Raw genomic sequence first — 19,906 nt, forward strand, 5'->3', positions numbered from 1 at the left:
TTTAATCTATCATATTGCAGTTGTATTGCAAATACGCAAAGGTTCTAATATCTTACATATTACTAGTCGTAGATGTTGCTGTTATGTCGATGAACGTTGTTTCTGTTACTACCTCCAAGTAGCAATTGATGACACCGACAATTCGGCTTAGACAATTTCAACCACCTGTCGAACAAGTTGCCTAACTGTGGTTGTCCGACAGTTAGACACTTTTTCACAAGCCATTAGAAAAGCAAACACAACGTAGTGCAGCAAGTGATGCTTACATTACCACAAACGTGTTGTGCGCAAGCTTTTGGTTTCAAAAACTAGGATATAGACAAGCTACAGCGCGCCGACTAACCTGCAAAATGCTTCCGCCTCAGTGCCCCCAAGTAACCACTCCAGCGTTCGTCTCACAACTGGGCCAGCGCTTAAAGTGGGTCATGTGACACGGGGCGGGAATTCAAAGATGTGTTAAACGGCGCGTTTATTTCGTTGATCTTCTCCTAAATCAACTTTGGTCAATGACAATCGAGTGACGAGAGAGAGAGGGCATGAGCATATGTAATGTCCAAAAATGTAGCCAAGCACACCTTTAATTCTTCTCGACAAGTTTGTTGGATTGTTTTACATGCACGCCTGCTTTTGTCTTAGGTATTCATCAGGAGAGCATCATGGCACTTGTCATAGAACGATACAATTGCCCCGCCCATCTCCTTCAAAAGGCACTGGAAATGCAAAACAAAGCCATAGACGGACATGCATTGGTTGTATCACTGATTGCCTTTCTCCCATTGGTTGAACGGCATGCTAAGGCTGGGCAGTCAGCTCAGTCGATCGGTCTGTTACCCGTTTAAAGTGGGTATCTTACTGGGCCGCGCCTGTTGGCGGCTGTTTGTAAAATACATTCGCCAACTGGTTGCGAAAAGGCACCAATCGGCTCCAAGTTGTCGACAATCAATTAGTCGTCTGAAGTGGTAATTTCTTAATTATTTCATTTTTTTTGTTATCATTTTTTCAATCGCAATTGAAATGGCACCTAGAGGCGCGATCACTGCAAATCTCTTTTTGATGAATCTTAATGATGATTGCACATTTTTAAATTTGCAATTCAGTAGCAACGCGATTTCCAGTTAAGTTATTTGGTATCTAAGGTTGGGCCGACATTCCAAATTGAGGATGTGACATTCGGGTACGGTCCTTTTGTTTGTAGAGGTCACGTATTTTACCCAATCTCGTGGGCAGCATCTCAACAGCAATCGTCAGGCAACTCCAGACCTTTCGCTCTGGATACACGTGTGTGTGCTTACATAACCCAAAGGTCGTTATTTGCCCTACTTATTTTTGACCCCTAAAAGCTTGAGGATGCGCTCTTTTACCTAAATATTTCAAGAAATTTTCGGCACTTGGTGGTTCATTTCTGAAATAGAAAATGGTGTTTTAATGTCCATGCACTGGCGTATGATAATGCTATCTGGATGCTTTATTGAATGTTATTGAGTAAGCACCACTGTGCAAGTTACTTTGCAACTCTTGTTGAAATACAAAAGTCATTCTGTGGCATGTGCTAGCATAACATTCCTACGATACCAGTTGCAAATGAAACATTTAACAACACATGAAATAATAGCGTTAACGTTTGAATGCTTTATTCTGTTGTAGCTCAAGAAAAAAATCACACAAAACAAAACACAAAACAAAAGTTTGCGTATATGGGTAACGTTAGTATATTTTATATGCATGCAATTCAAACACACAATTCACATGCAGCTACTGTATATATCCTGATCTTGGTTGCATTGTACGTTACAATTACAGTCATTCTTGCCAACAGCCAGTCTGAGCGTCGCAATATTTATTTGCAATCGACATGTCTCTCCCGTAAAGTCCCGGTAGGAGACGCGGTCTACAACCTCTCTAGGATTACTTGCCGAGGTGGAAACCGCCGTCCACTGGCAGGGTAACCCCGGTGACGAACGCCGCCTTCTCCGAGCACAGGAACGCCACCACACCGCCATACTCACGCGGATCGCTCCACCGTTTCATGCCGTAAGATTTCACAACACCATCCACGCGATCCTCTCCAAAGCTCTTCAGCATCGGATCCCAGGCCTCGGTCTTGGCAAACCCAGGAATGATGACGTTACATGTGATCCGCCTGGGCGCCAGCTGCTTAGCGTAGTGCCGAACCAGATACTCCATACTGGACTTAGAGATACCAGGCATCATGTAGTTGGCGTGGGGACTTTGGCTATTATTGCATCCTGGAGAAGACACGGCGACGATGTACCCTCGCTCGTCCTCCATACGGGTGACTGCCTTTTCGACAAGCCTGATGAAACATTTCGGGTACATGCCCTGGTAGTACTCGTACGCCTCCCAGCCCTGGAACCAGCTGCCGTTGGCGTCGGGTTTGCCGGGTGCGATGCCTCCCCAATACGCACCGGCGTTGTGGACGAGCGCATTCAGCTTGCCGCCGAAATTATCGTCGATACAGGAGAAGTAAGCGTCCACTGTGGCTTCTTCTTCTGTCGTGCCTTCAACCACGAACACACGCACCTTGTACGTTCCTTCAAGATATGCCCTGGCGCTTTGGGCACGTTCTAGGTTCTTTTGGTAGCCTAGAACTAGATCGTACCCGGCTGCGGCGAGCTCCTCGGCTATACCGTAGCCGATTCCCCGGGTGCCTCCGGTAACGAGAGCGGTCTTGCTGTGCGACATGTTGGTGCTGTGTGGGAAGAATATCCGACAAAGATTGAGTTGTTGTACTCGTTCTTGTAGGGAGAACCTACATGTGACCTTTGGTGATACTGCCCTCTTCCTTTCTTTCTTTGGGTCATCTTACATAAGTGGTCCATTGTTTGAAGATAGTGTGTGGACATTGGCGTTGTAGCGAGAGAGATGTGACAAAGATAAAAGGTATCTACACTGAGGCAGTAAATTCGAGATTCAAATCATTTTATTTTTAAATTAATTTGTGAAGACCCATAGGCTACATCATCAAATTAACACGTGGCATGTAAATGCAGGTGTCTGGCCTACATGGTGTTGCTGTTATCTATGGAGGACAATAAATGACCTTTTGTCCTGTTGGCTCGTGTATTGAGGGCCAAAGGTCACTAACCCTTTAACCCCGAGGTTACATAACTGCTTTGAATACAAGAAGGGCATAGGTGCTATTAGTAGCGTTTTTTACTTAAAAAATGAGTGACACTGTAACAAGACCACCGACGTTGACATTGTGGAATATAGTTTGGGCACTTCTAGGGTGCCAGCATACAGTGCATGGCTAATGGTATAACAGTTTCATACTGTAGGGCAAATAACGACCTTTGGCATCTGTAAGCCACGTGCACCCACTCCCCGTATTAAAGAGCAAAATGTCAGGATCTCGAGTTACATAGTGGTTGATTTTCTTAGGCTTCACACATTGTTTTTATTAATTAGACATCGATATGGCAAGGGAAACATATATAGGAATGTATACGTATAAATACGTTAAATGATATAACGTTACGATACTCAAGTAGCTCTTGCAATTGTTTGTATATTTACAGAAATAGCCGCCAACATGTTGGTGGTGTGGACATATCGAATATGGCGAACGGGACACTCAATGGGAACGCACAGAAAATGATTCTAATAAAAAGGCAATTAAAAGGCAATGACATGATGCTCTCTAGATGAAAATATTGAGACAAAGGCAGCCAACAAACTGGTCGAAGAAGCAAGGACGTTAGAAAATATCCTCGGAACCTTGGAAGAAGTAAGGGTGACCCGGTGTGCTTGGCTAAATTGGGGGCATAACATCTACTAACATAATTCCACCAGGGTAACATTGAATAACTCCGCCACCCTGAAAAGATACGTCCAAACAGATCTCCAACCCAATATCCCTCAGTACAATGCACTCCTGTACATCTTAACTGTGCACACCTAGGGGTGCTGCACAATAGATCTCTCAAACCCACTGTTTTTCAAAGTGGCAGATTTATGTAACCCGGCGGATTAATGTTAAAGGTGGTTAGCATGCCTTTCCTCCCGTCATTTAATGATCAATAACCAATAATGAGGCAGGCGGAAATCAACGAAATACAATTCAATTCTTCAATTCTTTAATCAAAATATCACAAACTTACAGACAAAATAACATGCCTGGATGGCGATGATATTAACATGGCCTCTGTTGGTCAGACACTATATATACACAATAAAATAGAAAAACACCTATATACAAAATACAATATATCAAACATATCAATATATACATCCAAGCGTTATTGCACATTAGGTGCTACTGATTGTTGTACAAACTGATTGCCTTATGTAGGAAAGAGTCCTGTAGTCTTTTGGTTCTAGCTGGGGGGATGGAGATGTTGTGTTTGTTCCTAAGTGACCGACCAGTGGCTGCAGATCTACAGGGGGGGACGAGATCGTGTAGGGGGTGGTCACCTTTGAGCATTTGTTTGAAGAGTTTGACAGCGGCATCCTCGCGCCTGGACTTGAGGGTAGGTAGTACAAGCACATTTATACACGCCTTTAAACCCCTTTAAACGCGCTTGAATTTCGCGCCCGTGTCACATGACCCACTTGAAACGCTGGTGCGAGATAATGAACGCTGGTGTGAGACAGTCATTTCGGGAAGGCGGAAGTATTTTGCAGGTAAGTTGGCGCTGTCGATGACTTCAAACAAACAACTTGTCTGCCCTAGTTTTAGGGAGCAAAGGTTTGCGTATGACACTTGTGTGGTGATGTAAGTGCAATTTATTGCATCGGTTTGTGTTTTAAGCGAAAGGCATATGAAAGAGAGTCGAAATGTCTGACAACAACAGCAGTTTACTAGGTAGTCTTGATGGGCAACTTGTTCGACAGGTGGTTAAACCTAGGCTAGCTCAGTTGTCACGTAGGGTGACATCATTTGCTATTGAGGAAACAACAGCGACAACTATGTAAGCCTTCAAAACAAGATGCGTGCGCTGTTTGTAATACAACTGAAAATTGTTAAATGTAATCTGAGACCCCTTAGCAAATGTACAACTAGCCCACTATATATTGTGTATCCTAGGGGTCCATGCATGTTTTCTTTTGGGGGCGGTTATGTCAGCTTAGGTGATCACATGACATTTTCTTCACACTTAAGTTTGCTCTGTCAACCTTCAGAGTAAACAGAACATTCATGCAAAATGGCTACCGATTTGTTCCATTGTTATCTGAAATGTCTGCTAGCGCTTTACCTCTATTAGTTAAGATTTCCCTTCTACCGTGCAGACAAACCTTCTTGAAAGCAAGATGGAGCTGGTGTGGAAGTTTCTCCTCCTCCTGGCTGTGTGTGGATCACACCCTGTCACTGGTGACTCCGCCCTTCCCGTGGGTCACCTGCAACCTCTGGGGGGTCATCGACCTCCTGATGTCCCCATAGATGAGCTGCACACCATCCCAAATCCACAGGTAGGTTTATACAATCTCCTCTAGTCTAAGGTTTTAACAATGTCACTGTCAACAGCAACATTATGTCTCTTCCTGGAGTCCTTATCTGCCAAAATTAAATCAACACTAAGGCCACAGTAAGTAAATTTTAAGGATGACACTAGTGCGCTTCTAAAGTTTTGCAAGAAATGTTTCCTCTATGTAGTCAAGGCCAACATGCTGTGTTACCATGTTTTGTAACTTCAATTTCTACGGTGTCTATTTTGAAGATTTAGCCAACTTGTTTTTTTAAATCCATCTTCAAGTTGTTGTTTTTTTCCCTCATGGAGTCTACATAAGATGTCATCCTTAACATTTACTTGCTGTTGCTTTACATTTGATACAGATTTCAAGAATATACAGAATAAATGTGCAGACTGGGCTTGAAGATGATCAAAGATCATTGATGAAAACATTTTTTCTTTTGAATTGTAGGAGTTCTGGGACAAGTATGTGAAACACGAGAAGGCTGTGATACTGCGAGGTGCCGCCAAAAACAGCCCCGCCTTCACTTTATGGAGTGATGAATACCTGAGGGACAAGTATGGAAAATTGGAGGTAAAAGAGTCAACCAAACCTAAGATGATTTTATTTCTTCATTTGTGTGTATAGGGGGACAAAGTATTTTATCACCATGAATAGATCTAGCCTGACTAAATCGTGCTCCTAAGCCGCCGGCCTGACGGTTACCGTGAGGGTGTCATTAGCCCCAGCCAGCGAGAGATGTGTAAACACAGGCTAGAATAGACTTAGATATGTTGACAGCATCTTAAGCATAAAATAAGAGCCTAGGATTTGAAACAAATTGTATCAAGCCTTTGCCGCACAACTTAGAAACTGTTTACTCCAGTTGATCTGGCAAAGTTTATATTGCTTATTGAAGTTATAGTCATTTTGAAGACTTCTTACATGGTTTTCAAAGTAATCGATGCATGATGCTTATTCACATACAGATATATCAAACAAATCTTTTGACATTTAATTTTGGCTTTGCTCAAAGGTTCGTCTAGAGGGTAAGAGGGAAAAACATAGCTGGCTCCCCATTGGAGTAAAGGGAATAGGACGAGACACCTTAGAGCACTTCCTGGACACCTATCACGACAGCGACGCGTATGTCGTGTCACAGTTACCCACCGACATGTACCATGAAGTCCTGGTACAGCCTTGTCTCACCTGTGGCAGTTTCCGCAAGAGTCTTGTAGAGGTAAGGGTCTTGTAAGGTAACCATCATAATTAAGACATTCTTAATATGTATTACTTAGTTAGCTCATATCATCAATGTTCTTGAAAAATACATGCATTTTTCTGGATGGGCTGGCAGTGATATACAGGTTTCTTTGAGGGAAAATTGCAAGGGGGAGCAGTGTGAGTAAACAGAGGATCCAAGATCATGGTGGGGAGGGGGGGTTCTAGTTTTAGAGAATTTTAACTTGAAACGACCCCGGGCCTTTTAAGGTTTCTTGAGGGGGAAATTACTGTCAGATAGGTCACATATGACCTAGTAGTATCCTTGGTCAATCTGCAGAATTTTATGCTAATGTCAGAGGACCTGCTTCCAAGGATAAGGTGATGCATGGTCAGGGCATGCATAGGGGGCGCAGCGCCCCTGTAACCCTCTTTAGAAAAAGCCCTGTAATGATATATCTGCATCATTTGTACTTGTGTTACAAGCTGAAGAACACTGAGCAAGATCTGTTTTCTTGACATACTGGTAGCTGGTATGGTTTTTTTATTTTGATCAGAATAGCAAAAGCATTAAGAAGACTTGCTTGAAGCATTTATATTGATAACGTTATTATATCTACTTTTGATTTATCTCAGATTGATCTGTGGATGAGCTCTAACGGTGGCAGCAGCATTCTCCACAAGGATGCCTTTAATGCCATCAACTGTCTGTACAACGGCACCAAACACTGGAAAATGATCGAGCGCAAGTACGAACCTCTCATACACAAGGCAAGTGTTGTCTCCATATTTTTGTTTTCAAAAGCTAATTAAAAGTGATCTCCGACCAGTCCTTGGTTTGGCCAACAAACACTATGTATGGTATATTCTACATGTTCATTGTACTGCATGACAATGTAAAACACACACACACACACACACATACATACCCACACACACACATAGACACACACACACAGACACACATACATACAAACACACACACAGGTGTACAAAATGTACATGTACACTCACACACATACACACACGCATGCACATACACACAAAAACACACTCAAAGATATACTATAAATGCAGAAATGTTTGCGGTGGTTTTATGTTTGCAGTTTTCGCGGTTTCCAATCTTTTGCCCATCTATGACTGTAGCGCTACTATTGTTTCAAACGCGAACTTAAAACCACCGCAAACACTCCATTATTTTCCTCCCTACCGCAAAATAAAAACCACGCGAACTTAAATGCATGTACAACTTATTACTTACTAAGGTAACAGTAACACAGACAAGTGTTGTGGTCGAAGTACCAAGCAGCTGTCTGTGACTTTTATCAATTACTCCCTCAGCCTATATTTAACTTTTCAGAAATTTGATCACATTGTCTCTAATAGTTTTCTTTTGACTGTTTGATGATTAATGTCAGTGTCTGTTCTTTAGGCCTGGGAGCCATCACGAGAGATTGGTGGGTACTCAGAAGTTAATGTGCACAAAGTTGATCTACTACAACACCCCAACATGGCCAAGGTGCGCTGGTCCAACTTCACCATTAACGCAGGAGACTGCCTGTATCTACCCAAGAGTAAGTGTCACCAACTTAGCTTCACTCCATTCGAATTCAGAAAGAGTGTTAAAAGTTAGGTCCTACAATGTACCTACCTAAGAGTGTTAAAGACCTACATTTTGTACCTACCTACCTAAAGAGTGTTAATAATAAAAGTCCTACCTATGTTAAAGCCCTACCTACCTAAAGAGTGTTAAAGTCCTACCTATGTTAAAGCCCTACCTACCTAAAGAATGTTAAAGCCCTACCTACCTAAAGAATGTTAAAACCCTACCTACCTGAAGAATGTTTAAGTCCTACCTACCAAACAAGTGTTAAAGCTATACCATAACCTACCAAAAGAGTTTTAAAACCTGCTACCTTACCTAAATAGTGTTAAAGCCTACGTACCTAACTACAGAAAGAGTGTCAAAACCTACCTACCTACAAAAAGAGTGTTAAGCCCTAATATTTGTTTAGCCAACCTGATAGAATTACATTGCATTAATGATTGCTAAAACCAGTGTGAGTTCTCTTTTGTTTGCAATGCTCTCAAAATGAAATTACAATGAATGTACAGTGACTTAGTTGCAACTGACATAGTGGATACTGAATTACACCACAGTAATAACGATGTATTACAGTAATGCTATTGGAATGTAGTCTCAAACGATGTCTCTGTGTGCGATCCCAGGTTACTGGCACCAGGTGGAGTCAGTAGGAGATGTGAACCTCGCTGTGGCTATCCTGTTTGCCAGGCTGGAGGAGTTTGATGACTCCGACTGTGACACACAGAAGGTGGAGTACACACCCCTCAGCGACTTTCAGGTTTGTTTATCATCTCCATGAAAAAATGGAGATATTGTTTTGGGTGTGTCTGTCTGTCTGTGTGTTTGTGTTTCGAGATCGTTGTAGTCAGCATAACTCAAGAACCACTGAGTATATTTTGATGATATTTGGTATGTGGGTAGGTGCTGGGAAGATAATGGTCAAGGTCGATTTTGGGCCCCTTGATATGTGACCTTGGTACTGCAGCAGAACTTCCGTTTTTTAAAATCTTTTGACCTGGACGTGCTATGGTCTTGATTTTTTGGTGGCAGATAACTTGTGATGTAAGAAAGAAGTGGGTATTAAGGTTTGAACCCTCTAGCAGCTTGCTCTAGAACTGCAGGGGCATTTTTGCTTTGTTTTTATCATAATTTTCCTGTGTAGAGTCTCATACAATATACATGCATTGTTGTTTTACAGTTCTGGCTAGGTCATTCTGTTAAAAAAGACATGACTGAAACTGTGTTGATGACAGGATTCTGTTGTTTTATTTATTTGAGTGATACAGAATTTGATATTTTAAGTTACAGGCTTTAAGCCCAGTATTATGATACTATTGCTCCTTTGCCTTTTACTAGTCTAGGAATGAACCCACTTTCATTCGAACATTTCCGTCCCATGCTTTTTGCTGCTTTTTGTAAAAGGTATCTTCTTGCATGATTGATTATTCATTTGCTAATAGCAACGATATATCACAAGAAGTCTACATTTGCATCCCAATACTTAGGGTAATGTGGGATTGGCCAGTGTTTGGTAACATGACCATGGGGCATGCTGATTTGAATGTGGGGATCAGAGCCCTTGTCCTTGGTAAGTGTATGGATTCCTAGCATACTAACTTAGTTTCTATGTGTATTTATGAACACCAGGTAATGTGGGACTGGCCAGGGTTTGGGAACATGACTATGGGACATGCTGATTTGGAGTTGGGCATCAGGGATCAACTGTATGAACTGGTGGAAGAGAGTGATGGAAAACTTACTCAAGACTTCATCTTCGAACTACTCAAGTTGGTAAGTGTGGAGCTTCATTAAGCTGTTAATGTGCCTGTCAATGTCAACTATGTTAATGTTTGTCGTTGACACAGTGGATAACAGCCCACTGCCTCTAAGACCTCAAAAAAGCTATGGGACTTAATGTCCTCCCCACACCGAAGGTGCTTAAGGCAGGGCCAATCTCTGTTTCGGCAGCCCTTGGGCCACACAACTTTGTGCAAGTCTCTACAGCAGGGGGCTAGTCCACTGGTAGTATCGTGTGGTTAACTACCATACTCTTTCCCAAATGCTGAGTGCTAAGCAAAGAAAGCAGAATGTACCATTTTTAGAGTCTTTGGTATGACCTGGCCGGGGTTCGAACTCACGACCTACCGTATGCAAGGCGAACACTCTACCCACTAGGCCATTGCACCGGTTACCTTTTACCTGTACTAATATACAGCAATTTTAGGAACTGATGGATTTGAAGAGGAATTGTGTCTCCCTGACTTCTCAGTGTGTTATATGTCTTCTACTTCACAGGAAATGCCTGAATATGATGATGACTTTCATATGGGGAAGGCAGAAAGGGTGAGTAGTGAGATGTTCTAACACATGTCTGCATCAAAAGGCACAATGATTAAGAAACATCTCTAAAGGCATGAACAAACAAATATGCACATAGAAAAAATGTAGCCTCATCTTGACATAACTGTCAAACTTAATTATTCTTTTATGCAAAATCTATATTGAATTTCTCAAATATTGTGAAAAGACGTTACATTAATCTGGCTTTATTTCTTATGTCTCTTATGTTCAACAATTAGTGTATATTATTGCCAAACGACTGGATAAGACTCAAAAACACCTGTTTGAAAACAAGTGGGGAAGAATACAATTTATACTGTCATTACTGGTATTAACATAAATCATTCTTCTCATCATGTTATTATTACAGAGCATGGGATCTCATTAACTAATTGTGATCATATATTATTTTCCCGGTTTTATGTATCTGTTTTGTGGTTTCTCATGTGTTTCACTTATCTTGTATACGTGCCATGTTCTTATTTTTCTTTGCTATTTTGAAAATAAATAAAAAGAATGAGAGAAAAAAAAATAGAAAAACAAAAAATGTTTGTCAACCTTATTTTATAATCAATAGCTTTGTAAGATGTACTGTCATGTATATACCATAAAGAATGTGTGATATTTCATTCCTAAAAAATCTTTGCAGGCGTTTGCGGCTGTGGATGTGAACTCTAAAGGCTACCTTGACTCTGATGACGTTGAAGCCTTGGATTGGGATGCACTTCGAGCCTTCACACTGGAATTTGAAAACCAGGAGCCTTCCAACACAGAGCTGTTTGAATATTCCTACACGTACCCTGATGAAATCATGTAAGTTTGAATTCAGGGCATAGATCTGAATTAAGTCATTTTCATTGGATACATTTGGGCGGAGACCAAATAGTTTGATTAGATGCGCCCGGGAGCACACAGTGAGGGTAGAGTTCTGTTTTGAGTTTTGCCTGTGGTAAGGGGGTGGATGATTGTATGGATCATATTGCTGTTAACATAACTCCACTACTAGAGTTAAGTCTTTGTGCTACATATACTTCAGGTTTGCTATGTTAGTTTAGCAATTATGGGGTCTTTTTATAAATATGATCTGGTATTGAATTTTTCGTTTTATTTGAGTTGAATGTGTGATAGTTGTATGTCGATTTGTTAGAAATAGAGAGTGTTAAAACACCCCCCAAAACACCCCTCACAATACAATGGTATGGCGACGTCACAATTCAAGATGGCGGCCACCACACATGCCAACAGATCCAACAAAGGTTTTGCTACACAAACCTGTAAATAGAAATTGTAGCCCTTGTCACATACAATTGGTGCGTCAGGTGTACAACAGCATATGGAGGGCATTCTGTAAGAACAGTCATGGTCGTGTATATAGAAATTAAGCTGTCTAATGTATAGCAAATGTCTAATGCTTGGAGGTTCTGTCCAAGGCTAGAGGAAAATCCTGTGCCAAAAGAACCGTATGTCTGTGCCTTCAAGAGCTACCACGTGCACTGGATTGCAGCAACATGAAAACATGTTGGGAATTTGTTTCTGACTAAGTATCCTCATTTGCACACTCGTCAAATTCTAGTAACCTGCCTCCAAGGATTTGGAAACAAAAATAGTGAAAATCATGTGTGGAAAAGTGTTAGGATCATAGATTTTAAAGTTTTTTTTACAATGCTTTTCCTATCAATAGAAATATCATGAAGTGTCCAGTATGCCTTATATTTTCCCATTCAAAGTAATAGTTTATGCTAAATATTTTTTTCTTGATCTTGTAGGAGCAAAATTGTGAAACTGGCTAAGGAGAAGGGACAGTTGACCAGGTCCGACTTTATTCATGCCTACATGAACGAACTTGGGGGTACTGAAAAGTTTGGAACAGAGGTGAGTGTGATATCATTAACTGATTTTGGTTAGCAGGATGAAAAGGGTATCAATTTATCATACAACAGTCATGTGATAGTCATATCTGGTGAAATGCATATCAACCAAGTCTATAACTCACTCATGAACTCATTCATTCATTCATTCACTCACTCATTCACTCAAACATGTAGCTGGTGTGTTATGCCAAATGGCAGTTACATTCAGCAATATAGTCATACAGAATGAATTCACTCATTCATGAACACACTTATGAACTAACTCACTCATGAACTTACTTACTAACTCACTCATGAACTCACACATGAACTCACTCATTCATGAACTCACTCATAAACTCTCTCACTCACTCACTCATGAACTCACTCATGAACTCCCTCATGAACTCCCTCATCAACTCACTCATCAACTCACTCAGCAACTCACTCAGCAACTCACTCATGAACTCCCTCATGAACTCACTCATCAACTCACTCATCATCTCACTCATTATCTCACTAACTCACTCTCATGAACTCACTCACACTCCCTCATACACTCTGACCTGAACTCACTCACACTCACCCACTAACTCCATCTCTCATCACCTTACTCTTCAACTCACTCATTAATTCACTTATGACCTCATGAACTCTTTAGTCATCACCTTTCAGTAAGATGCTGCTCTGACACTTGTGAATCATTGTTCAACATTTGTGCACAGATTTTTGACAGGTTGGTTGAGGATCAGGAAGAAGACACCGTCCAGATCCAGGACCTGACAGTTGAGAAGATCGAGTACGCCCTTGAGAACTGGCTCATCCGGATTAAACCAGAGATGACTCCCGAGATGGACGAGGAGTATCAAGAGAGGGCGAAGGAGTTCGAACAAAGTCTTGGTTTACATAAAGTAGTTGGTGATGCTCAGGGGCATACTGAGCTTTAGATACAATGGTCACCACTTGTTGTACATCTACTAACATAATTCCACTAGGGTACATAATCCCGCTGAAAAGATACGTCGAAACAGATCTCCAACCAAAAATCCTCCAGTATAATGCACTCCTGTATATCTTAACTGTGCATACCTGGAGTTGCAGCACTAGTGATCTCTCAAACACACTGTTTTTCAGTGTGGCAGATTTATGTAACCGGGCGGATTAATGTTAATGGAGTTTACATGTAGTTCTTGGGTCGTCATTCAAAACAACGTTCAACAACTACGTTATACCTAAAAAGTACTGTATGAAAGCTTATTTGGGTACTGGGACAGGTGGCAGGTAAAGGCGATTTTAACTGATAACCTTTCTTTCCAGCACAAAATGATGTGCACTGAACCTTATTGTGTACACATTATTTTGTACTGGTATAAGTCTCTTGAGCCATATCATCATATCTAAATGAGTGTTAAGTAAAGATTTGTAAATGGTTGTGTTTGGGGCCCTTTTTTTCGAATTGGAAAAAATAAGCGCAGCAATTCTGAGAAGCTGCAAATAAAATACCTGTGTGGCGAAAGAATATAATTAGGAAAAGTGAACTTTTGTAAAAGCTACAACAATAGACTATAAGGCTTTTCTTGGTGTAGTTTTATTTGGAAGATGGAGTTTATGATATAAGTGGTATTATACATAGAGGTGTACATTTATTTTGGTCTAAATAAGCGAGAAAAGCTTTGTCATCACAACAGTTACTTTTCAAGGAGCTGGAACTTACAAAGATAAGCTATTCTGGGTTTGTTTTATTTAGAAAATGGAGGTGATGATAGATATGATAGCTACTTACTTATGCTTCCGTCACAATTGCGCCGGTGCCGGTAGGGGGTGTAGCCCCGGCGGGGCCCTGAAGCCACACATTTGTCCCCGTGGACAGACGGATACCGCGGAGTATCTCCCGGTGTTCTCATGATTAGCTTAAGGCGTCTATTTTTTGCCTGGTCCTGGGTTGACCTTTACTCCGAGTTAAAAACATCCTGGGACCTGGCCGTGCCCAAAAGAAGAAACACATTTGTCCCCGTGGACTGCCGGATACCGGGGAGTATCTCCCGGTGTTCTCATGATTAGCCTAAGGCGTCTATTTTTTGCCGGGTCCTGGGTTGATTTTAACTGTGAATTAAAAACATTCTGGGACCTGGCCGTAATCAAAAGAAGCTGCAGGGTGTCCCACTAGGCCACGTAGGGATCTCGCCCAAAAGTGCAAAAAACTGCCCGTGAACTACCCGGCAGGGCCTCTTTTCCAATTGCGACCAAAGCATTAGACTAGAGGGTTTTTTTCCCTGAAATGTCAATTAGAAACTTGAGATGAATGACTTGTCTACATTATATGCATTGTTGTTACAAGACTATGTATGTATGTATGTATGTATATCTTTCTATGATCAGTCACGGTGCAATGGTATGAAAGCTGCTACATTGCTGCAAAAATGGTATTACAGAGCTTCTATTTAATGAAGATTTATCCCTTGGATTTTATATGTATATCTGGAATAAAAGACTTTCTGCATCATACTTGAGTTTAAATGCAACAAGAAAGAAGTGCATATTGAGTACAGTATAAGTACGTTTAGCAGAGACAGTTGTAATTCTAAAGAAACTGTCGATTTTTGGTATCGTACTAAATGATAAAGGACTTTCTGCATCATACTTGAGTTCACATGCAACAAGAAAGAAGAGCATATTGGGTACAGTATAAGTACATTTAGCAGAGACAGTTGTAATTCTAAAGAAACTGACGATTTTTTGTATCGTACTCCATCATTTTCTTCTTTGCAATCGTCTGCACCTGTTGCTGTCACGTGACTTCTGCACACCTGTCCCGTGGCTCATTGTGACCTTTGATTCTCGTCCAGATACATGTAAGATGTAAACATAAACTCATATTACACATATGATAGTGCTACTAAACTTGTTTCCGATTTGGGGTGGAATACTTTAAAGGATAGAAGGACAGCTAGTAGACTTACAGTTCTGCAAAAGGCAAGACACCATAAGATAGCCCTACCGGTCGAAGGTTATCTGTCACCTGCACCGCGCCAATCGCGACACTCAAATCAAAATTCATATAAGAGTCAACCATTTCACAAAGACTGTTATAGATACTCTTTTTACCCTCGCACTGTGAGAGACTGGAATTCATTGCCTCAAGAAGTCACGGAGATAGCTGACCCTCCCAAGTTCAAGGAGGCGGTGCTCCTGCACCTCAGAGGACAATAAAAGCGCAGCGCACTCCCCTGGGCGATTTACCCCAACAAGAGGTGTGTTGCCCAGTACCAAATAAAGATCAAGATCAATGCAAGAAGCGTTACTATCAAATAATTGGCTGTGTACTATTGGCAGGACAACTGTTCAATGAGACAGACCTGACCTCGATTTTGTTAAAGGGGAAACACTTAATACTAGTTGCTACGTGCTAATTTGATGCTAAAGGTCTTCACCAATATGACAAATAAGACGATTTACTAATTCACTGCTTTCCTAGATGTCCAGTAATCTCTCTCACCCCTTACTTCATCAAACTGTTCATACACTGTTTTTAATCATTTGGCCACTTATATAAGATGACCCTTTAGAAGAGGGCAGCATACCAAAGGTCACTTAGGTCCTCCCTACAATAACAACTTGTAATCTTTGCCGCATATTCTTCCCACAGCGCATCACCGCACCAACATGTCGCACAGCAAGACCGCTCTCGTAACCGGAGGCACCCGGGGAATCGGCTACGGTATAGCCGAGGAGCTCGCCTCTGCCGGGTACGATCTAGTTCTAGGCTACCGACAGAATCTAGAACGTGCCCAAGACGCTAAGACCAACTTGGAGAACACGTACCAGACACACGTGTTCTTGGTCGGAGGTGGGGCGGAAGAAGAAGCCACAGTGGACGCTTACTTCTCCTGTATCGACGATAACTTCGGCGGCAAGCTGAATGCGCTCGTCCACAACGCCGGTAGCTTCTGGGGTGGCCTGCCGCCAAGCCGACCCGACACCAACGGCAGCTGGTTCCAGGGCTGGGAGGCGTACGACTACTACCAGGGCATGTACCCGAAATGTTTCATCAGGCTTGTAGAAAAGGCGGTCACCCGTATGGAGGACGAGCGAGGGTACATCGTCGCCGTGTCTTCTCCTGGATGCAATAACAGCGGAGGTCCCCATCTCAACCACGTAATGCCTGGTATTTCCAAGGCAAGTATGGAGTACCTGGTTCGGCACTACGCCAAGCAACTCGCGCCCAGGCGGATCACATGTAACGTCATCATTCCGGAGTTTGTCAAGACCGAGGCCTGGGATCCGATGATAGAAAAATTGGGAGCGACTCGAGTCGAAGATTTCTTTGTGAAGTCTTACGGCATGAAACGGTGGAGCGATCCGCGTGAAGTCGGCGGTGTGGTGGCGTTCCTGTGCTCGGAAAGGGCGGCGTTCGTCACCGGCGCATGTTTGCCCGTAGACGGTGGCTTCCACCTCGGCAAGTAATCACAGGGATCTTATAATCAGCTAATGGTTTTAGAACTGTCCACTGCAGATGATAGCCTCCATAACAGGCTCTATGGGCCTTTATTTTTGGGTCTTATAATACACTTTTTGCTAATGTAGCTTTTACCCGTAGTAATAGGCCTATTACTACGAATCGGCTGCCCAAACGACGCAGTACAAAAGGAAGTAATCAGCAAAAAGTATACTCTAAATGCAGAAATGTTCGCGGTGGTTTTATGTTCGCGGTTTTCGCGGCGACCGTTTTATCCGCGAACTTAAAGCCACCGCGAATATTTTTGTCCAATACTGTAGCCTGTAGCAGTATGTGACTGTAGCGCTGCCGCATACGTAAAACCACCGCGATCACCCCAGTTTTGCCTTAGCGCGAAATAAAAACCACGTGAACTTAAGAGCATTTACAGTATTATACGCCCCAAAAAAGGCCCAGGGAGTCTGCAGTATGGAGGCTATGCAGACGGTATCTTTCTACATAAAGACTTTCTTACGATCCGGCAACTAGAATATAGAGTGTTGATAGCAGTCACTGCCGTGTCGGTGAAGTACTGGTGGATAGACCCAAGATGTCGAGCGGTCTATCACTATGAATGGACATCAGTGATATCAGAAATACATAATTTATACATCTGCTGTTTTTTCGACCTTTTTAAAAATATTTTTGTTGACTCTGTACCTCTGTCATCTTGTATGTATATAGTATTGGTGTCTTATAAGCCCACGCGGGCTGGGCACATAATGTGCAAGACACATAGATAAAACTTTCATTCATTCATTCATTCATTCCTTTTCTTTCCATCCTTTATTCCTCCATAAAAGGATAGCCATATTACTCAAATACATGAATATACAATTATAAGACGTTAAACTATAAAATAACTTTAAATATGAAATAACAGATCTTGTCTGGAACATGCTTGATACGCGTTTGTCAATGTTTTCTTAGTCTTTCTGTCTTCGAAGAATGTCTGGCCACTGGACGGAGTTAATGTAATCAATGTAGAACAACAAATGACCTGTTGTGTTGAGAGACAAAGGTCACTAATCCGATGTTATGCCTGCTCTATAAAAGCAGGTCACAGGTCACAGGAGTAGCGTGTTCCTATATAAACAAGCTGCCAGGGAGCCCAAACCTACACCACTTCTTTCTTGCATCACAAGCTATTTGCCACCCAAAAATCAAGACCATAGCACGTCCAGGTCAAAATATACAAAAACGGAAGTTCCGCTGCAGTACCAAGGTCACTTACCAGGTGGCCCAAAATTGACCTTGAATTTCGGCTTCCCAACACCCGCCCACATACCAAATATTATCGAAATCTAGTTAGAGGTTTTTGAGTTATGCTGACTAGAGTAGTGCGGAAACACAAACAGACAGACAACAAACAGACAGACAGACAGACACATTCAAAACTATATCTCCATTTGTCATGGAGATAACAAGAGCAATACATCTACTGTATGAAGACCACTGATAATAGTTTGAGCTTCTGGTATACCAACATACTACTATTAACTCGTACATATACACGAGCCTCATTCAGTTGACTCAATATGCAATGGATCAATGTTAGATCTCTTTGAAATTGAAATATATTCCGTTGTTTTTTCCGATCGATGTTTTCATATTACTCTGGAACTTGCCCTGCGTTTAGTAAAGCATTAATCCGGAATGATGACGATAATGCCTTTGCACCTCTAGCAAAACAACTTAAGGCCTTAGTCAGTCAAGAACAACATGTAAAGGCACACACAAAATATGGGGATGATTTATTCACACCTTCATCTTGTCCCATATTCAATTAATGAATTATGATATTACACAGCTGTACTTCAACCAATCTATCCAAGGCATGTCAAAAAGAGAAAATGACACTAATATGAGTAGCAATTACACAGAAGAGTAGAAATTCCGTTGAGGCTATTGTTGGTTTACACATTGCAGTTTATCTACAGTCCTTACCGTCATATACGGTATATTAGAGAGTCCAACTTCTTCACGATCACTTGAGGTGTAACCCGCCGTCGATGGGTAGAGCTATGCCTGTGACGAAGGCCGCCTTTTCCGAGCACAAGAACGCCACCACGCCGCCGACTTCACGCGGGGATCCCCAACGCTTCATGCCGAGGGAATTTACCATACCCTCGACTTGATCTGCACCCATATCTTCGACAACTGGCCCCCAGGCCTCGGTTTTAGTGAACCCAGGAATGATGACGTTACAAGTGATCCGCCTGGGCGCCAGCTGCTTAGCGTAGTGCCGAACCAGGTACTCCACGCTTGCTTTAGATATGCCTGGGCTGACGTAGCTGAGGTAGGGGCTGGAAGAATTGTTACATCCAGGAGAGGACACGGCGACGATGTACCCTCGCTCGTCCTCCATACGGGTGACCGCCTTTTCTACAAGCCTGATGAAACATTTCGGGTACATGCCCTGGTAGTATTCGTACGCCTCCCAGCCCTGGAACCAGCTGCCGTTGGCGTCGGGCTTGCTTGGGGAACGGCCTCCCCAGTACGCACCGGCGTTATGAACGAGCGCATTCAGCTTGCCGCCGAAGTTCTCGTCGATACAGGAGAAGTAAGCGTCCACCGTGGCTTCTTCTTCTGTTGTGCCTCCGACCAGGAACACACGTACCTTGTACGTTCCCTGTAGGTGTGCCCTGGCGTCTTGGGCACGTTCTTGGTTCTGTTGGTAGCCTAGAACTAGATCGTACCCGGCTGCGGCGAGCTCCTCGAGCTCGGCTATACCGTAGCCGATTCCCCGGGTGCCTCCGGTGACGAGAGCGGTCTTGCTGTGTGACATGTTGGCCGGTGTTGGAAGAATGTCTGGTCAAGAAATACTAAATAGCTGCTACCAGGTAGCAGAACACAGTTTTTATCCGCGACCTATGACGCGGGTACAGAAAATAGTGCGGCCCAAACTCTTGAAGACTGGGTAGAAAGCTGCATGTCAGAGGCATCCATGTGTAAAATGTGCTGTATGGTGTAGAAATATGTCGGCTTTTAGACTGTAGGATT

General features: G+C 42.5%; 4 protein-coding genes across 6 annotated transcripts; 2 read left to right on the forward strand and 2 right to left on the reverse strand.

Moving 5' to 3' along the window:
• Positions 1 to 1,740: 1,740 nt before the first annotated feature.
• On the reverse strand, positions 1,741 to 2,741 carry LOC136422813 (enoyl-[acyl-carrier-protein] reductase [NADPH] FabL-like). The gene has a single exon (XM_066410699.1). The coding sequence runs from the start codon at positions 2,701 to 2,703 to the stop codon at positions 1,906 to 1,908; it is 798 nt and encodes a 265-aa protein (XP_066266796.1). The 5' UTR covers positions 2,704 to 2,741; the 3' UTR covers positions 1,741 to 1,905.
• Positions 2,742 to 4,578: 1,837 nt separating this feature from the next.
• Positions 4,579 to 14,179, forward strand: LOC136422803 (uncharacterized). Of its 3 annotated transcripts, none has more exons than XM_066410686.1 (12): positions 4,579 to 4,644; positions 5,251 to 5,430; positions 5,884 to 6,006; positions 6,449 to 6,652; positions 7,270 to 7,404; positions 8,066 to 8,207; positions 8,863 to 8,996; positions 9,866 to 10,009; positions 10,514 to 10,561; positions 11,208 to 11,371; positions 12,325 to 12,430; positions 13,134 to 14,179. In XM_066410686.1, the coding sequence occupies exons 1-12, from the start codon at positions 4,594 to 4,596 to the stop codon at positions 13,353 to 13,355; spliced, it is 1,653 nt and encodes a 550-aa protein (XP_066266783.1). In that variant the 5' UTR covers positions 4,579 to 4,593; the 3' UTR covers positions 13,356 to 14,179. The 3 variants fall into 3 exon arrangements, with proteins under 3 accessions (XP_066266783.1, XP_066266784.1, XP_066266785.1); XM_066410687.1 differs by having other exon boundaries at positions 4,643 to 4,708; XM_066410688.1 differs by lacking the exon at positions 4,579 to 4,644 and adding an exon at positions 4,673 to 4,735.
• Positions 14,180 to 15,823: 1,644 nt separating this feature from the next.
• On the forward strand, positions 15,824 to 17,061 carry LOC136422812 (3-oxoacyl-[acyl-carrier-protein] reductase FabG-like). Its single transcript, XM_066410698.1, has one exon. It carries the CDS (start codon positions 16,072 to 16,074, stop codon positions 16,870 to 16,872), a length of 801 nt encoding a protein of 266 aa, XP_066266795.1. The 5' UTR covers positions 15,824 to 16,071; the 3' UTR covers positions 16,873 to 17,061.
• A 1,829-nt stretch (positions 17,062 to 18,890) lies between these two features.
• On the reverse strand, positions 18,891 to 19,691 carry LOC136423384 (3-oxoacyl-[acyl-carrier-protein] reductase FabG-like). Its single transcript, XM_066411528.1, has one exon. It carries the CDS (start codon positions 19,689 to 19,691, stop codon positions 18,891 to 18,893), a length of 801 nt encoding a protein of 266 aa, XP_066267625.1.
• Between the last annotated feature and the right edge of the window lie 215 nt (positions 19,692 to 19,906).

Source organism: Branchiostoma lanceolatum, chromosome 17 (genome assembly GCF_035083965.1).
Source record: "Branchiostoma lanceolatum isolate klBraLanc5 chromosome 17, klBraLanc5.hap2, whole genome shotgun sequence".
NCBI lineage: Eukaryota > Metazoa > Chordata > Leptocardii > Amphioxiformes > Branchiostomatidae > Branchiostoma > Branchiostoma lanceolatum.